At 38.8% G+C, this 20997-nt stretch overlaps 1 protein-coding gene across 1 annotated transcript; it reads right to left on the reverse strand.

The window, feature by feature from the left end:
* Window positions 1-2248: 2248 nt before the first annotated feature.
* Window positions 2249-11211, reverse strand: LOC141340373 (uncharacterized). Its single transcript, XM_073845322.1, has 11 exons — window positions 11071-11211; window positions 10784-10859; window positions 7613-8114; window positions 7211-7518; window positions 6880-7081; window positions 4897-5004; window positions 4684-4817; window positions 4388-4570; window positions 4064-4293; window positions 3757-3975; window positions 2249-3580 (listed from the first exon to the last, which is right to left on the reverse strand). The coding sequence occupies exons 2-11, from the start codon at window positions 10807-10809 to the stop codon at window positions 3177-3179; spliced, it is 2316 nt and encodes a 771-aa protein (XP_073701423.1). The 5' UTR covers window positions 10810-10859; window positions 11071-11211; the 3' UTR covers window positions 2249-3176.
* Window positions 11212-20997: the final 9786 nt, after the last annotated feature.

Genomic DNA, 20997 nt, shown 5'->3' on the forward strand with positions numbered 1-20997 from the left:
ACGTCATAATGGGGCCGGCATTATTGAAATTCATAATATTCAGGAAATAGTAGATATTGAATTGATGTTTTTTAGTTTTTTGTCTTTTTATCCACATTACAAATGATCAGAAAAGAGAAAACCAACAATAAAACAGGAAAAATTACTCAATTATTACTATATTACTATACTATATAGTAAAATGCACGTGAACAGTAGCCTAATGTTTGATTAGTTCATCAGTAATACTCAGGAAATAATAGATATTGAATGGATGTTTGAACTTATTTGCACATTTTTTGTCTTTTATCCTCATTCCAAATTATCAGAAAAGAGGATACCAACAATATAACAGGAAAAAGTACTAAATTATTACTATTCTATATAGTAAAATGCATGTGAACAGTAGCCAACTGTTTGATCAGTTCATAATAATATTCAGGAAATAATAAATATTGAATGGATGTTTGAAGTTATTTGCTCATTTTTTTGTCTTTTATCCTTATTTCAAATGATCAGAAAGAGGAAACCAACAAGAAAACAAGAAAAAGTACTAAATTATTACTATATTACTATTCAATGTAGTAATAAAATGCATGTGAACAGTAGCCAACTGTTTGATCATTTCACAAGTAATATTCAGGAAATAAAAGATAATAAATGGATGTTTGAACTTATTTGCATGTTTTTATTTTTTTGTATCCTCATTCCAAATGATCAAAAAAGAGAACACCAACAACAAAACAAAAATATTACATATTACACTACTATATAGTAGTAAAATGATCAAATGGATGAGAATAGAGGAAACCAACAATAAAACAGAAGAAATTACTAAATTATTAGAATATTACTATACCCCTGTGTACACTATGACCACATTCACCCCTGCCACCCCCATTCCTTTTGGGCAAAGGGACGAAATGATCGCTGGTTATGCTTTGTAAACACTTTCTCGTCTTGCGCGGCGGCACCACTGCGAGGCAAAGATGTACCGGGAGACGCGCGTCTATTAGACGGCCGATCGTCACTTCCAAAAGGCAAACATTCCCCTTCAGAGTGAGAATCGGCAAATAACATTTGCAACATTTGTTTGTGCTTTATTTGTTTGTGCTTCATGAACAATCTCGTCTTACACAGCAGCACAACTGCTCCGCAAAGATGTACCGCGAGATGCGCGTCTATTAGACGGCCGATCGTCATTTCCAAAAGACAAATATTCCCCTTTAGAGTCACAATCAGCAAATAACATTTGCAACACATCTTCACGGTACAACTTTTTATCAGCCGTTTGGTGCTTTTCTCCTCACAAATCTGACAATTTACTCTATTTACGCTATGAACTGTACTGCTTCCGCATCAATGAAGATCGCTCACTTTCTCTATGATTTCCTCCAATACTTTGAACAGGAACAAGACGTAATTTTGGTCTAGAATCAAAGTACTACATGTCTGCCATCTAGTGGTTAGGAATACAAATGAGAAATTACACCGTATTAGGAACTACAGTCTATTTCAATGGGTATGACGTCTTGTAGCAATTCTGCGACTTTGGCGCTTAGAGGGTTAATTGTTTGTTATTATACAGGAGGCAACACAGACATTCAAGTGGGCACATCCTGGTTCTCTACAACTGCAGCTCACTGATCTGCAAGCAGATGTTGCACTTGGGGAGCATTTTGAAGCAAGTGACCCTGCTACTTTCTGGCAACAAATTGTGCCTGAGGCTGCTTACCCTGATCTTACCACGGTAGCCCTGCACACCTTGACCATGTTTGGATCGACTTATAACTGTGAGTCAGCATTCTCCGTCATGAACAATATAAAAAAAACAAGCACCGATCCAGGCTGACCAACGAACATCTTCACATGTGTATGAGAATGGCACTAACCACATTCAAACCCAGATTCAAGCTGCTGACAGAGCAGTCACACGCACATTTCTCTCACTAAGAAAAAAAAATCTGAACCTCAAAAAGAATGTAAAAACTGACTGTTAAAGAGAGTGCATATGTTTTAAAGGCTTGTTTTTGTTATATGTTACCAAGAAGCTTCTTCCATTATTACTTGAAATTAAGCTTTAATTGGCACGTTATGTTTATTGAAAAGTTGGCATCAAATGCCTCTTTAGCTGTTTAAAAAAAATTACTATTGTTGTTTAAACTGTGTTAGGACAGTAGAGAAGAGAATAAGAAAAAAAAAAAAAAAAAACATGTTTTGCACTTTTTCAAGACAAATCACTTTTGATTTTATTATAAAGAAATATTTACATTTGTTGGAATACAGGCCTGAAGTTTGTATTAAACAATACAAACATGGCAAAGAAAAAACAACTGTAATGACCCCAACCAGGTGATGCACAGAGCTGTGGTAATCTTCCAAGCAGAGCCCATAGGGTCCCAAAATACTCTTAGGTTTTGGGTGGGGTTCGGGTTAATGTTTAATGAATAACTTCAGGTTCAGGCATATAAAACCATATGCAGTAGGATATTCTCACACAGAGAAACTTATTAATAAAATAGCATCAATACAGGCTCGCAACAATTATATTTCTCAGCAATGAATAGTTAAAATTGCTGTAATTAAACATCATTGTAGTGGAAAAGATGCACAAACACTGGTCATGTGGTCAGGACCAGTTTAGGACCAGCTAAGGACCATCTTAAACCAGCTAAAATCAGCATCCCAGCATAAAAATCTACCCAACAAGCACATGCAGTTTTACCATAACTGGTAAGGTTTTGCTTTGTGTTGAATGGGTCAGGTCAGACCATCTCGAGCATGGGTCATGTTGGATGTGAAGACTTCCAACTAGGATACAGGGTTACTCAGTTGACCCTAACCCTTTTGGGCGGGTACATCTTGGCTAGCCAATTGGTTGGACCAGATCTTTCTAATCTCCCTTCTTAGGGAATTCAAAGCAAAAAAGGAAAACATTTTATGTTCGTTTTGCGATCTTGCTAGTTTCCAGTATGAATAAAATTTCTCTTGTTAGTGAGATGGTGTTGCATGCCGATGATCCAGAGAGGCACATTGAGGACATGTCTTGATTAAGCACTGGTCCGACAGTGGAAACACAACCTAATATTGGGCTAGGTGCTACTGGTCCGAGGTTATTTGCCCCACCAGCCCATTGAAAGCACTGGCTCACACTGGCGTTCCAGTGGAGAAGGAGCTATTGGACCCGTAGACTCGACCTACTCATCCTGCCAGTCCAAGTCCAGGCCAAGGAAAGAGTTTCTTATTACTCCAGAGAAATATTTTAATTGTGTGTCGATGCTGATATCCTGCAGTGCCTTGAAGAGGATGACATCCTTGTCCTCTCCGTTCACCTTCAGCACAGAGTGAACAGGCTCCAGGTTAGGCCTCTTATAACAATATCTAATTCTTCTGCCAACCGTGTCAGTGTTGGGGTGACATGCACAGGGGACGGTCTGAGCATCAATGCATAGGTCTCTCGGTCCAGCTTTGAAGAAGAACAGGTACTTGGCCTCATCTTTAAGACCCTTCATCATTGCCATCCCTTCGGCCGCTCTGATTACCTTTCCGTGGTAGTCGCACACAATCTCACCTTTAGAAAACGGTCGGGTTGCAACCACTCCTATAATCAAGAGAACATTACATTTTAAGATGAAAAACACTACCCAATACACAATACATACAGGCAAACTATCTTAGCTTGGTGCAGCCAACAGTTGTTGAAATATTTTAAGTGTTGGTATTTTCTCCCCATTCAAGAAGAAAAAAAAAAAAAAAAAAAAAGAAAGGGTTTCTTACCTAGCCCATCCTCATCACCAAAGTCCTTAATAGCCAGGCCTGTCCAGCCCTGCTCAGACACACATTTTATTATAACCTCATCTGTTTCAATGGTGCCTGTGGGAGCTGGTTTCCACAGCCGTTCGATGTCCTCTGGCTTTGGATAGTTGCCCTTCCATCCCTCCTGCGCAATCAGCCTTGACACCTTTGCGGCAGATGGCATGCGGTGTGCAAAGTGTGCTGAAACGAAGAATGAAAAAACAGAGTTAATGGCCTAGTTTGTGTCGAGGTAATGAGTGTCTGTTGTATTAATGCATTGGAGACTCACACAGCAGATATTTCTCTCTCCGGCTGTACTGAGAAGCTCTCCACCGGTAATAAAAGACACGGTCTTCAGGAAACCCTGAAGCAACCCGCTGATTTTTGGTCGGTGGATGGCCCTCCAGCGAAATCGGAAACTTGTCCACAAAGGCCGAGAAGTCTTTCAGTGAAGTGTACTGCTCTGCGCTGGTTCCAGCTGTACTCAGTTCAGCTAAGAAAGTGTCATCATCTGAAGTGCTGTGTAAGTGAGGAAAACAAGGTTAGATGAATAAAGAATGAGAACAACTTGCTAAACAGATGTGTTATATTCTTGTCGGATGAAGAGACCTACCCTTCCAAGGAGTCCAGCAGCACAGCTGCGTCCACGATATCCTGAGGCTTTCTGTCGTGCTGCTGGACCGCAACATGGGCCAGATAATGGTGTACGGCCTCCTGTTGGTGCGGGAGGAGCTTTTTTGCAGCTTCCCCAACTGCCCTCCGTACATCCTGACTCCTGAAAGGGGCCAGCTTATACCTGCAATAAGACAAGATTGCATGAAATGTTAACTGTGATAAGGCCACGACTGACCAGGTATAATGTAGTGTATCTGTTTACACACTTTCACATGGATCTGTATAGGTACATACATTTCATGGAGGCGTATCATGTCTTTTGAGACGTTGCAAACCGTCTCGCCGGATGTTGAAGCAAAAAAACCTTGGCAGAATTTTTGGAGCCCAATGTTGTTAGGCCTGATCTGCTTGTAATACAGCTGAAAGCACTGTGGGAAATGACCAAAGAGTTACTGAATGTAAAACACCAGGGGTATGCAATGTACCCTTTGAGTCTCACTGACTTACAGTTTCCTCCTCTTGTGTCAAGGCGAACTGCATACTTGTAGTTTTTCCCTTCCTTACGGATATCACCACCCTGCCACCTTGTGCAATCCTCTCCACCCAGTCTGTATCCTGCGACATTGAAAAGGTTAATTTTACTTTTACACACATGTTCAACAACTACAGCATACCATGAGTACAAACAGACTAAAGTAGATGAACCAATTCTTGCTATCAATGAACCATTAACAACAACTTTTTCCTCAAACAGCTAGTTAGTAAGGTGGTGGTTAATTTTAGGTATTGGGTATGATTAGGAATGTAGAGTATGGTCAAGCGGAACACATGCTATGCAAGTACTAATAAATAGTCAATATGTTAGTAGTACGCATGCTTATAAGCAACTAGTAACTATTGAGAAATAGTCTCTGTAATACACCGCGTTCCAAATTATTATGCAAATGATATCTTTCTCTGGTTTTCATAATTAGTCAATGCAAATGACAGTCAGTATAATTTTTAAGTCATCAACCATTAGGGTATAATTCGAATTTTATTGAACAAACCTCCTAATGGTAACAGTATTTATTTCAAAAATAAAAAACTGAAAAATGCACTGTTCCACATTATTATGCACAACAGAGTTAAAACATTGTATAGGTTGTAAAGAACTGAAAATGGGCATTTGCTGAATTTGCAGCATTAGGTGGTCATATTTACTGAAATCAAAAGCTATTTCAATCAAAAACATCCTAACTGGGCAAGTTACATCTTACCATAGGACCCCTTCTTTGATATCGCTATCACAATTCTTGCATCCATTGAATTTGTGAGTTTTTGGAGAGTTTCTGATTGAATTTGTTTGCAGGATGCCAGAATAGCCTCCCAGAGCTGCTGTTTTGATGTGAACTGCCTCCCACCCTCATAGATCTTTTGCTTGAGGATGCTCCAAAGGTTCTCAATCTGGTTGAGGTCAGGGGAGGATGGTGGCCACACCATGAGTTTCTCATCTTTTATGCAGATAGCAGCCAATGACACAGAGGTATTATTTGCAGCATGAGATGGTGCATTGTCATGCATGAAGATGATTTTGCTACGGAAGGCACAGTTCTTCTTTTTGTACCATGAAAGAAAGTGGTAAGTCAAAAACTCGACATACTTTGCCGAGGTCATTTTAATACCTTCAGGGATCCTAAAGGGGCCAACCAGCTCTCTCCCTATGATTCCGGCCAAAAACGCCACCTCCTTGTTGTGGTCGCAGCCTTGTTGGGACATGTTCCATCCACTACTCCATCTATCTGGACCATCCAAAGATGCACGACACTCATCAGTAAACAAGACTGTTTGAAAATGAGTCTTCATGTATGTCTGGGCCCACTGCAACCGTTTCTGCTTGTGAGCATTGGTTAGGAGTGGCCAATTAGTAGGTTTATGCACAACTGCAAGCCTCTGGAGGATCCTACACCTTGATGTTCGCGAGACTCCAGAGGCACCAGCAGGTTCAAAAACCTGTTTGCTACTTTGTAATGGAATTTTAGTAGCTGCTCTCTTAATCTGATGAATTTGTCTGGCAGAAACCTTCCTCATTCTGCCTTTACCTGCACGAACCTGTCTGTGCTCTGAATCAGCCTCAAATCTCTTCCCAGTACAATGATCACGCTTACGTTTTCGTGAAATATCTAATGTTTTCATACCTTGTCCAAAGCATTGCACTATTTGGCGCTTTTCGGCAGCAGAGAGACCCTTTTCTTTCCCATAATTGCTTGAAACCTGTGGCCTGCTTAATAATGTGGAACATCCTTCTTAAGTACTTTTCCTTTAATTGGGCTCATTTGGCAAACTATTTATCACAGGTGTCTGAGATTCATTTCAGTGATCCAAAGAGCCATGAGACACAATACCATCTATGAGTTTAATTGAAAAACAAAAAACTGTGTGTTTATGACACTTACATACAATTTGCATAATAATTTGGAACGCGGTGTAAAGTGTTACAGATGAACTTACTGTGAAGCCTTCCACAACTCCTGGGCGCTGCATGTGACGGAAGACCAAGATCGCCTCGCAGTAATAGCGGTACAGCGTTTTCTCTTTATTTGAGACCTCTTTCCCCATCAGCAGATTCGAATGGATCCTGAGGAAGTCTGGCTTTGCTTTTCTCAAAATCCTCTGGCAATCTTTAATGCAGTGAGTGCCATCAACAAACGGTCTGTGTTTGAAATAATCACAACAAACAGGTCAGGTTATTAAAGACATCGCCCTTGTGATAATGTAAGGAAACAACAGTGACATTAGCACTAAAAGGGAAACATGCCGAATGAACATTTCAACCATTAACCTCGTCTCACACGTCTTGTGATTATGGGTCTTGTATACTCTCTTCCTCAGTCTGTTCAGCAGGTCAGCGTAACGCTGACAGTTGGTCGGGAGCCGTGGGTCTCTTCTTCTCAGATCCAGCCTCGCCGTCAAGTACTCCAAGAACCTTTTAATGCTCTTGACGTAACTGAGGATGGTGGCTGGACTCAAGTCAGCTCGCTGCAGGGCTGTCAGAAAGTCCTGGGTCTCTGCGGTTTTTGAAAGGAAGTCCAGAGATGGCTCTCTCCCGGTGGGCTGCATGTACCGAAGAAAACGGGACACGTTGTGAACCTTCAAAGTAAGGTGGTGAGAAAGACATATCAGCATTAAGATCATGAAAGGAAGAACACCTTTCTGAATTGGAAAAATTGAAAAGAGATCTTACCTTTTCTTGCCAGTTGGGGAGCCTCCGCGACACTGTCAGGTATTTTTTAAAGCCCACTAGGAGCTTTGCCTGAGCAGGGAACTTGTCATGTAGACCTGCCTTTTTCAACTTTGTCCTCATAGAAGGAGGACAGGTTTGAGGATCTCCGTTGGATGTGTCAGTTGTGTCAATGGTGGCAGGATCAACAGTGGCCGAGTCTCCTTCAGGGTCTAAGACCATTTCAGACTCCTCTGGCTGGTTCCTGATGAAAAAACCACGGCGGAGAAACTCCTTCAACATAGTGATCCGAGAGCGTCTGTCCGGCAGCAGCTCACAGAGCCGGTTGTAACTCCAGGTCCTGTTGTTGCGGATCCACTCTCTGCTGGAAGCCCTGGCCTTCTGCACCTCGTCCGCTCTTTCTTCTGGTGTGCTGTTTTTCATGCATACCCTGGCCAGGTGAATGGGGAGGTTCTCCTGCGGCTTGTGGCAATGCAAGCAGTGCACAATGTTGCCATCACAGGACCTTTGAGAGAAAAAAAAAAAAAAAAAAAAAAAAAAAAGACATTATATAAAGAAACGTTACTTAAAAAAAAACTAAATCGGCAACAGCAGAACAGGCCTACCGTATTAGCATAAAATGGGTCTTAAAGGGTTACTCCACCCCAAAATGTTGTCTTTAAATCACTTAAAAACTACTTACAGTTTCGGAGCACAATTTAAGATATTTACAGTGCCTTGCAAAAGTTTTTTTTTTTCCTTCACATTTTGTTGTTTTTTCCCCCCACATCAATCTACATCTCATGCATCATAATGACAAAGGACAAAACATGTTTGTAACAAATTTGCAAAATTATTAGAAATAAAAAACTGAAAAGATCCCTTTGCAGAAGTAGGCTATTCATACCCTTTTCTGGGACACTCAATTGATCTCAGAAGCATCATATTGCTTCTAGATGTTACTACTTGGAGTGGAGTTAAACTGTGGCACATTCATTTGAATGAGTCTGATTTAGAAAGACACACACCTCTCAGAAAAGGTCTAACAGCTGAAAATGCATTTCAGAGCAAAAACCTGAGGTCGAGATAACTGCCTGTAGAGCTCAGTGACAGACTTGTGTTAAGGCGATGATCTAGGGAAGAATTCAGAAACAAATCTGCTGCATTGAAGGTTGACAGAAGCATTATCAGGGCTCTAGAGTGCGACCTAATTTCTCAATGGTGCGACTAAAAAAAAAAAAAGTTGCACCGGTGCGACCAGCCGTTCGAGAGAAAAAAAAAACAAAAAAAAAAAACTCCGTGGCACGATTGTCCACCCTCCCCACTCCCCCTCTGACCTGCACTCACATAGGTTTTCAGCATTCGTGCCGGAGCACGCTTACGTCATTATATTGCGATGGTTTCAGGATAAACAGGAAGAGCAACGCTCTCGCTGAACGCGAAATAGTTTACTTTGTGGATAATTATTTTAAATCGTTTGGTCCGCGGTGGTCCACAGCCCTCTCACAGCCTATTGTTAAACAGGTCTATCACCTTTGTGGCACGAAAATGTTCGCGCAATCGTGCTGCTCGTATGAGGAGGCTTGCGAGGTACCAGCTGAAGGTCCAACTGAACCGTGCTCTGGCCCACCTCTTCCAAGCGGGTCAGAGACGGCTAAACGAGCCGCGCCCGGGAACGGTTCGGAGCACTCACACTAGTCAAACGAACCGCGCTTTGGTGGTCAGACGCACTCGGGCATGATTCAAACTGCCTAGTGTGAGTACACATTTGCCTTTCTTGTAGAATTGTGCTTCAAATAAAGAACTTTATATTGATCAGATTGTTAGTTAATCATTTACAAGTCGATATTGCCTATATGGACAGCGATTTAAAAAACAAAACAAACAAATAAATAAAAAGTGAACTTGAAAAACTGCGATGTTAAATGTGATGCGGTTGAAAATTTGGGTGCACCTAACTTTTGTGCTGGTGCACCTAAGAAAAAAAAGTTAGGCGCACCAGTGCAACCAGTGCAAAAAGTTAGTCTAGAGCCCTGATTATCCAGAATGGAAGACGATTGGAACAACTAGGACTCACTACATAGTGGACAATATTTCAGTAGGTAAATATAAGAGGCCTACATGAAAAGTCATTTAGATGTGCCACACTTCCTGCTGCTAGCTGGTGGCGTTATGACTATAACTGAATATTGAAATGTAGATGTCAGGACAAGACTTTTATAAAGCATTTAATGTTTGGTCCAGATCGAACATGGTATGTTTGAGTTAGAGTAAGGCATCACATGCCCCCGAAGGAAATGGTTAAAACTACACAAAAATCACCGATAAAATTTAAACTCTGACTTCCTGTTGCATTTAGGGCTTCACTCCAAGATATTTTTTGTAGTTACTTGGATTTAGATGCATGTACAAAAATTTGTGCATCTAAAATGTTGTATATATGCACTAATTCAGATTCAAACACCGTAACCTAACCTCTGACCTTAACGGTTTATTCTTACATTAGTTCCAATGTTGGGGAGTAACAGGTTACATATAATCAAATTACATAACTTAATTACAAAATTAATGAAATTGCAATCAGTTACTGAGAAAAAAAAAAGGCGTAATTAAATAAGTTACTCATGAAAATGTTAACGATTGCAAGGGGAGTTACACACACTTAAATGATTTATATTAGAATCGCACTGATCGCTCTAACATAAGAGACACCAATGTTTCAAGAGTTCAGTTGACAATTGCTTACTTAATTTTCTATTTAGGTTTATATATTTATACTTCATTTTAAAGAGTAAAAGTAAAAAAAATTCACAAGGAATTGATAGATGCCAGTGTTTCCTGTCATGAAAATGCAATGATTTGCTTTCAAAAACTTTATTAAACCAATTTTCTATTACGGTTTTAAATCTGTATTTAACCAAAGAACGATCTCGGAGTTAAAACAGGTGTTAAAGTTTGATTATGTGGCAGCTGTGCTTTAAAATTACATTATTATAATCTTAATTCAAGCGATGAAAGGCTTTTGACCGTAATCAGTATTGAGTACTTCTGTAACCTTAACTCTGAGAAAAACTTTAGAAAAGTAATCAAATGTAATCAGTTACAATCTAATACATTTCCAAAGTAACCTTTGCAACCCTATTAAGTTCTACAATTACTGAAAACATAAGGAGACAGCAGGAACACAAGCCTTACCTCTTCATTTGTTGTTGTTCAATCATTGTCACAGCAATCAAAGCTTCTGGAGGAGCATCTGCCTCTTCTGCTTCCTCTAGGGTTTGATCAGAACATCATTACATCGGTTTCTCGAAGATATTGAAACAATAGATATTAAAACCTCTTTCTGCAAAACATCTATTAAATCAAATCACATTTGCATTTTTAACCAAATGTCTTCTCTCTCTTTCATATTTCTTACAATATAACATGTTTTACTGTCTCTTCCTGCCCACACAAATGACATTTCCCAGTGAAATGTTTACCTATTTTGAACAAAGTTGAGTTTAGTCCGGTGTCCAAACCTCAGCCTCGATGTTCTTCTCTCCTGCTCAGAGCCGTGCTCTTCCTCTTTTTCGTTGTTTTCCAGCAGTTGTCCTCCAGCTCATAAGTGCATTGCTGCCCTCTTCTGCTCTGGAGAGTGTTCTCAGACCACAGATCTAACACGAGTGAGACAGCGCTGAGCTCCTGCTGTATTTATATCAGTCTGTGCCACTGTGGGCGGGGCTCTCCTGAAGCTGAGCCAATCATTAGAGCCAGAGGCGTGGCTATTCTTACAAATAATGTATTTCTTTTTTGTGAATACATTCAAGCATCTGTTGGAGGATTAAAAAGAGAGAAAATAATTATTTTATTTATCAAGGTTGCCTTCATTAAAAGTGACAGTGAAGACATTCAACACTAATTATAATAAGTTTGATGAGCATGAAATCAGTATATTAGACAGATTTCTGTAAGATCGTGTGACACTGAAGAATGGAGTAGTGATGCTGCAAATCCAGCTTTGATCACACGAATATATTACCTTTTAACAGATATTCACACAGCAAACAGTTGAGATAGTCATACTATATTGGAAACGATTTTTGACTGAAATGACAATGTGTTTTTGATCAAATAAATGCAGACTTCTTTTAAAACTCTTCAAATCCTACTGAATGCCAAATTACAACAGCTTGGGAATGAAGTGTACACATGATTTAATTACACTCAGTTTAACTGTTGGGAAACACTTTATTTAAAGGTGACACATATTTACATTTACATGTACTTACTACAGTCATAGCAATATATTTGGCATAATTACAAGTAACAATTAGTTAAAAGTGCTTATTTATCCAGTATGTTGGTATGCTATTATGGTTTACTTACAGTATATAAAAACAACTTTGCTATAGCAGTTCACATCTATCAGGATGTACTTTGGTCAAGAGTATATATATGCTGTACTTTTTTTACTGTCCTTTAATGTACAGGAGAAGATACAGTAGGATTAACTTGATATTGAATACTGAAAAGGAGCTTTATAATAAACCAGTAGTGTTATGGCAATGCTTTTCTAAAGACCTGAAAGGCTTTTCAGTGGTAAAGTGTATTTTAAATGAATTGTAAAGAACGTGTACTAATGTACAAAAGTGGTTCCAATTCAAAATGTATTGCAAATTGCTTAAAATGTATCTGAAACATACCTTAAAGTACACTTCATATACTTAACGTTGTTCTGAAATGACATAATTTATACACTCAGTATAGTAGTTAAAATATATACATTTTTACTCCTGGTCACTGTTGTTTTGTTGTATGTTTTGCTAAAATACTTTATTTCAATTGAGCTAAAGTGGTCTGTTCGTTGTTGTTTTTTATTTTTTTTATTTTTTGCTTTCATGTTTAGGTTGTCCCATGTTAATATTTGTTTTACTAAATGCTTTATTTTATTAAATAGTTTTGACTTTTGGGTAACACTTTATTTTAAGGCAACATATATTTACATTTACATATACTTACTACAGTAATAATAACAATATATTTTGCATAATTACACGTAACAAACCTAAACCAAACTCTACCTGTAAATCTATAGTAGGTATAATTTATTCATATTACTCAGTTATTGTTTTAGTCATTGCAATCTAACTACAGAGTCTTAAATTAAAGTGTAACCAACTGTTACAACTAAACTTAATACTTTATCACAAGATTTGTCACAAGTTCTAGTTTCATGTATTTTATATGTCTCAGTCCTGATTTTAAATGACAAAACGTGTGTCTTTGGTGACTTGTTGAAATGTATGGCTTCCATTAATGTCTGCCATTAACGCAATACAATGAGCCGTTACCTCAGTCACCGTCGTTTACAGATTAGTTCTGATTGCTGTAAATGATCATTTTATGATGCATTAATGAGGGTCCAGATGCTCTGCAGGTACACAAAGGCATTTGGTTTATTGATTTAAGATCAGAAGAGGATAGAGTTTGAGTTTTATGGTTTATAGCTACAGTATATTTTACAGCTGCATCAAGTAATTATTATTCATAATAAATATTTGTATCTTTTATTATTTCTTCATATAGGCTTTTGTTGTTGTTGATTAAACATCAACATCATTATAATTCCAACATCTGAATTGCATTGCAAATTTCATGAATTTAATTTTTTATATTTTTCAAATTGTAATAAATTGTCTACTAGCAATTGTAACAAATATAAACTTAGTTCAGCTTTAAAAATGTAAAAAATACATTGCATGGGTCAAAATTATTGATTAATCTTTTATGCCAAAAATCATTAGGAAATTCATGTTCCATGAAGATATTTTGTAAAACTCCTACTGTAAATATAATCAAAATGTAATATGTATTAAGAGCTTAATTTGGACAATTTTAAAGGTGATTTTCTCAGTATTTAGATTTTTTTGCATCCTCAGATTCCAGATTTTCAAACAGATGGATCTCAGACAAATATTGTCCTATTCTAACAAACCATGCATCAGTAGAAAGCTTATTTATTGAGCTTTCATATGATGTATACATCTCAGTTTTGTCAAATTTAACCTTATGACTGGTTTTGTGGTCCAGGGTCACATTTGCTAAACACAAGCATACTTTAAGTGAAATTTTAGTGTATTTACAGAAATTTCACTCTCACTCAAATGAGTATACATTATGTTTACTTTGGAAAATAGCAAAATGATTCAACTTTTAGTGGGTTAAAAGTTAAAGTACTTGATAATATGTGTAGGCCGACTGCAATATAGTTTAAATATGTCTGTAATGAAAGTGTTTCAGCCTCCTTTTCAAAGTAAGAATCATTCAAAAAAAAAAAATACTTTTACTTATATACTTATAACACCTAAAAAAAAAAAAAAAAAAAACGGTCTATGTTTGTTTTGAGAAACATTTCAGGATTTCTCTCCATATCATGGACTTCTATGGTGCCCTGAGTTTGAACTTCCAAAACGCAGCTTCAAAGGACTCTAAATGATCCCAGCCGAGGAAAGAAGAGTCTTATCTAGCGAAACGATTTATTTTCTAAAAACTTTTACAATATATGCTCTTCAAATGTTAAATATTTTTTAAAAATACTTGGTTTCACACTATGAATGTAAAATGAATAAGTCCCATCTAGATAAGGATATTTGTCCATCTTCAGTTAGGACGGCGTCAGATCCAGACCGTCCCCAGCGAAGGACCTTCTGTTGTCTCCATAGTCGTAGCGGATCTCTTCACCGCTCTGAATGTCCCGTGTGGCCATGAAAAGTATGAGCGGTTCATCCTCCACAAAATGCAGTCTAGGACTGAGATTGGCGTGTTTGGAAGAGTGTTTAATGTGTCTGCCAAACGTAGTTTTGTTTGGATGGCAGTCGCAGCTCTCCTCATGAGCGTCCAAACACATGTCCTGTCCGTTCTTGCTGGTAAAGAAGAACAGATGTCCAGCTTGTGCCTGATTGTTCTGGTGGATCTCCAGTCCCTCTTCCCTGGACCACCCTGAGACCCTTGCCTTCTCTGTCCATCAGCTGCAGGCCTTTCCAGCACTGCCTGCGGCTCATCCGGCGGATCGCTTTACTCTCTGTCGGTGCCTGGATGCTTTGTGGAGGTTTCCAGTCCTTCATCACTTCAGCAGCATCTGGCACGTTCTCCATCCATCCCTGCTTCTCAATCCAGCTGTGGACTTTGCTCTCGGATGGCTGACGAGGACAAAACATATCTGCAGAAACAAGATGATATTAGCCGTGTTTGTGACTTCAACTTCACACACTTTTAGCAATGTGGAAGACTTTCACACCAGGTCTAGTCTTTACTAAAGATAATACACTGACTGGACAGAAAGGTTGCATATTGAGTTGTAAAAGTGAGGGTCGGGGAGTATGAGGAATCATTTTTGACGGAATGTGTTCCACAAAATTAAATACATTCAGAAAAAAACAATTGTTTTAGTAAACTTGAACTGGTCAAACATGCCACTGGCAAAGTTGATGTAACACTTAAATGTGGATTATCAGTTTTGACTATTTGACTGAACGACTTACCAAGTACAAGACGCTTGCGGAGTTTCTTTTGAGTCACGCACCAAAGCGAGAGACAATTACTCTCAAATTTCCTTGAGATTTGCACACATATCAGTGGTGATGCTTGGGAGACGATACCTGCAACCAGAACAAAAGATGGTTTAGTAAAGAATAAAGAGTTTCACAAAACAATGCTTGGATCAACAAAACTAGAAATGAAAATCATTCATTATGAAACTTACCGTTTCCTCTTCCTTTGACAGGACAAAGGTGGCATTGCACTCGTTGACTCTCACCATAACTCGCTCACCATTTCCCTCAATGACCGTCCGCTGCAGCCAATCAGAAACCTGCAAACATTCAAACAATAATGAACCAAAAATAACTCTGAAACTGACCAGATTTAACTGACCATTTCACAACATCATCCACAATTATGTGGGTTGATGACAAGAACAGACAGAATTCTCTCAAAAATATATAGAAAAATCTGACAACATATTTTCAGTTTCTAAATTGAGTCATTTTTAATTTTACTGTGAATCAACAATTAACTATCTTTAGGCAATTTCCTAAAACAACTGTTCTGTTTCCCATTTCTATGAGTCTGTGTAGAAGAGGTCATTGTCACTGAGACTGAATCACTCACAGTCATTTTCTTGACCACTTCTGGCTCTTGGAGGAAACACAGCATCACTAAGGCCTCCAGGAAATACACCAGCAGCAGCAGCTCCTGTTCCCTCGTCATTTCTCTGATGTATCTCCAGTCGATCATAAAGTTAGCGATGTGTTTCAAGACATCGATCGTTTTCAGCAGACTGCAAGACCGCCCAGCACTGCTTTACTGAAACAACCCTGCAGGAGAAAAGTCAAGGACTTCATCTGTAAACATGGCAGCTTTGATAAGAAATTAGATGCAGGATTTAAAGGATTTTGGATGATTGTAAATCTGTGATTCTCTAGATTCTAGAAAATGCAGAGGCCAAGATGTTCAACACAAATGTTTGGAAGCACATCAGAAAAGTCTACTTGTCTATGGATAATCAGAGCACAGCCTATAATCGCTATAATGTGATGAAAGGTGACTCTAGTAGCAATAAAACCCAGTGCAATAAAATTCGATGTTTTGCTAAACACACACAGCACTGAAAGAGTTTACTCTTAAACTTAAAAAATAATGTCACAGGTCGGGGGGGTCAAACCAGACTACACCCACCCCAGTACCCAAGACCACCTTGAGGAGCGTGCCAAAGACCAGACAGACAAGAGGAATAAGTTTAACAACTTTTATTGTATAAAATTAATTTAAAAGTACTATTGGAGCTTCTGGGTCCCCCAACAGGTACAGGGGCCAGACCTCTGACCCAAGGAAGGCGGGGAATTCTTCGAGGGAACTAGTGCCAGAGCGCACCGACTAGGGGAGGAGGGGGTCGGCCACCGGCCCGACGAACAGGTAAGTATCCAGGTAAACAAACCTTCTCGAACCGTTGAACATTCAAGGTGTGGCCAGTATGGGAGCTGGTGACCAGCAAGAGGATCTTCCACCAGACGGGTGAATATCCAGGTACGTATACCTTCTTAGACGCAGGGCGGGACAGAGTCTCCGAGGAGGGTCTTTCACTGGGCAGACAGGTAAGTATCCAGGTAGCAATCCTTCTCTTCAATGCAGAGACACAAGCTTACGACTGGGAGAGATGTTACTGCAAAGCCGACGCAATCTATCCAACGTATATCTCTCCTTCAGGAAAAGCCTCTCCCGGGGACTTTTGCAAAGGACTTCTCTATTGAACAGACAGAGTAAGGTATATAAGTACAAGTATGCTTTTCCTCAATGCAAAAACAAAGCTTACGGCTGGAGCGTGTTTCCGTGAAGCAGACGGGATACGTCCAATGCGTGTCTCTCCTTCAGGCAGGCATCACATAAGAGGACGTTTGCAGAAAACTTCTCTATTTAAACAGGCAAAGTGGGTTATACAAACACAGGCTCTCAACGTACCAAGATGAAATATTCGCATTCGACACCTGAAATCCCTCTTCAGAGACAGTGGATGAAAAAGAGATGGGGAGTACACGGCGATCAATATAATCCCCACACACTGCAACCTCACTTCAAACCGTTTGTGTGACACATCAATTCGAGCACTGCATATCCACTCTCTCACTCAGTGCAATAAGGCCAGCACTCACCCAATAATAAATCCTTCCACAGTCGTACTGAAGCAGTTCTCATCAAATAGCGAGGGAATTTGGGCACCTCCTTACTAGCACGGTGAACAAAACCTCCTCAACACTTGCTCACACTCGAAGGGGAGAAACGAGAGTCCAATGATAACTCAATACAAACACTCAGTGGCAGTTACACTCGTGATCACAACTTCATATCCAGCTCAATACAGATGCATACTTCCAACAAGATCCAATATCATACTACTTATCTCCCTCCCAATGATGATGATGATGTTCTCCAGTCTTCACTCGATCTCCATAACTCACTCACTTTCCAGCCTTTGACGTCTTCAACTCGTGTTCACACAATCGCCGTTGCACCCTCGATACAGCCGAATCTTCACAACACACTCCAAAAGCCTCCATAATCCAGCATCACCACAAAAAGAACTTCCGTCGGGGAGAACCACCCCAACTGTCTGCTCACTTTCCTTTTATATGCTCCATTTGTCTACAAAGCCTCATCACAAACCCCAGCGTAAATCCTCCGCACCTGATGTCGATCCTTCTTCTTATTCTTCTTCTTTGGAGTTAATGGCGGTTGGCAAACCAGCTTTGGTGCATTTCCGCCACCTACTGGGGTGGAGTGTGAGGCAGTGATATAGAAGGGGATACACAAATAAACCAGGCACAGAAAGAGAGCCCAAAAAAAAAAAAGAAAAAAAAAAAAGAAACCCCCCACAAATTAAATTTGTCTAATTAAATTGGTCTTTTTTAGATACTCTAATAACGCTTTAGTTATTGTTAAATTACCATCTAGCAAGCTCTTTAATGTTAACTTTTTAATTCCTGCTTTCTTCATTTCCTCCATAAGCTGAGATCTTTCTTCATTATAACCATAACAGTTGAGAAGAACATGCTTGACTGTTTCTGGGTTTCCACATATACTGCACAAACCTGTATCGTGTTTGCCAATTTTAAAAAGTGATTGATTCAATGCAGTGTGCCCAATACGGAGGCGTGAGATTATTGTGTCATCCCTTCTTTTGCCACAAACCTTTCTCATACTTCCTACCTCGTTATTTATTTCATACAAATGCCTTCCCTTTTCTTCCTGAGTCCATATCATTTGCCATCTTTTCTTTACTATCTTTTTAATTAACCCCTTCATTTCAGATTTCCCCAATGGGACATTAACATTTATTCTAGAGCACTTAAGAGCTTTCTTTGCCATCTCGTCTGCTATTTCATTTCCCACAACCCCCACATGTGCAGGAATCCATACAAAGAATACTTTAACTCCAAAGTGATGAATTCTGTACAGAGTTTGGAATATTTCTATTAGAATGTCCTGTCTTGAGTAAGATTTTCCATTTTTACAACTAACAAGGCTCGATAAAGAATCAGAACAGATAACAACTTGATCTAAACGAACCTGTTCTACCCACTGAAGAGCCAGATGAATTGCAATCAGTTCAGAGGAATAAACAGATAAAAAGTTAGATGTTCTTTTACTTATTTTATAATTCAATTCTGGAATAACTACAGCTGCAGCTGTATTCCCAGATTCCGGATCTTTTGAACCGTCAGTATATATTTGAGTACAGTTCTGATACTCTTGATCTAGATACTGATTCACCAACAAATCTTTTGATATCCCTCTTTGATGATTGTTAATTTCTTCCAGTAATTGCAAATTAACTGAAGGCATCTGGAAAAACCAGGGAGATATAGCTGATATGGCTACTGTTGGACTAATTTCATAATCATTGATTCCACTCTTCTTTGCTTCATCATTAGCCTCCCACCCAAAACTGGCTACATGTGCATATTCATACTCCCAACAATTCTTAAGGACTTCTTTTACAGGATGACTACTCTTCTGTCCTTTTACTGATACCCAGTAAGCCATTTTAAGTTGTTGCCACCTGATTACCAAAGGCATCTCTCCCATCTCCACCTGCAACGCCGCTACAGGAGAAGATCTAAAAGCTCCACAGCAGATTCTTAATGCCTGGGACTGTATTCTTTCAATCTTTTTGATCTGTGATACTGCCGCAGAAGAATAAACAATGCTTCCATAATCAATTGTAGATCTTATTAGAGCACTATATATTCTTCTTAATGTAATCCGGTTTGCTCCCCAGTCTGTCCCAGCCAAACATCGAAGTATGTTAATTCCCTTTTTACATTTATTTACTATATTTTGTATATGTAATCCAAATGTTATCTTAGAATCCATTATTATTCCTAAGAACTTAATTTCTGTAACTTGTTCTAACACCTGTTTATACAATCTTAATTTTACTTCTGGTTTCTTTTTCTTTCTTGAGAAACATATTACATGAGTTTTACTTATAGAGAATCTGAATCCCCAACAATTTGCCCATTTCTCAACATCATTAATAGCCTTCTGCATTTTTTCTTCAACTTTCTTAACATTTCTTCCTCTTTTCCATAAAGCCCCATCATCTGCGTAGAGAGATTTACCTATTCCAGTTTCAACATTAGAGAATACATCATTAATCATAATATTAAAAAATATAGGACTACAAACTGCCTTGCGGAGTTCCATTATCAATTGTATATACCTTTGAATATGTAGTTCCCACCCTAACTTGAATAGTCCGATCTTTTAAAAAATCCATAACCCAGTTAAACATCCTTCCCTTAATTCCCATTTTCTCCATTTTTATTAACAGACCCTCCTTCCACAACATATCATAGGACTTCTCAATGTCAAAGAATACCCCAATTAAAACCTCCTTATTTACTATTGCTTTTCTGATATCAGTTTCTAGACATATTACTGAGTCCATAGTATTTCTCCCTTTCTGGAAGCCACTCTGATGAGGGCACATCAAGTTCTTGCTTTCAATCTCATACATGAGTCGGGAAACAACCATCCTTTCCATTATCTTGCAAAGATTAGATGTTAAGGCTATTGGCCTATAGTTAGTAGGGTTAGTTTGATCCTTACCAGGCTTTGCTACCGGTACAATAACCCCATGTTTCCAAGTGGATGGTATCTTTCCTTCAATCCATACCCTATTAAAAAGTCTTAAAATGACATTCAATGATATATCTGATAAATTTTTGATCATTTCATAGCATACGTCATCCTTACCTGGAGAAGTAAGATTTATTTCCACTAACACTTGCCTCAATTCAAATATGGTAAATACTGCATCTATATTAGATCCAAAAACCTCTTTCATCTTCCTTCTAAATTCTCCACCAGACAGTGCTCCCTATACCTCCTCATTTCATTTGATATATTTCCATTGCTGTGTACTTTAGCAAATGTTTTTGCTAATTCTTCTGCTTTCTCACAGTTGGAAACAAATTGCTTATTATCATTAACTAAAACTGGTAACTCAATACATCTATGAATTCCGCCCATTTTCTTAATCATTCCCCATAAGTCACTTATATCCACCTTTTCTCCTATATTACCACAAAATTCTCTCCAATAATTTCTTTTAGTGTCCTTAATCACTTAGCATTTCAGTAAGTTGGCTTTCTCAAACCGGTAAGATGTATACGTTTCCTTTTTACATACTTTGTCAGTGACAGATAATTGTAATTACACTGCAATAAATATGCATAATTGTTTCCATTAAAAGTAGCTAAAAGATGTTCACCTTATCAGCAAAACTGAAAAAAAAAATAATAATTCAGCAAATGGCTGCAATATAACAAAGAGGGAAACATTTAAGGGGTCTGAATACTTTCCGTACC

The sequence above is a fragment of the Garra rufa genome, chromosome 8 (assembly GCF_049309525.1).
Source record: "Garra rufa chromosome 8, GarRuf1.0, whole genome shotgun sequence".
Classification (NCBI taxonomy): domain Eukaryota; kingdom Metazoa; phylum Chordata; class Actinopteri; order Cypriniformes; family Cyprinidae; genus Garra; species Garra rufa.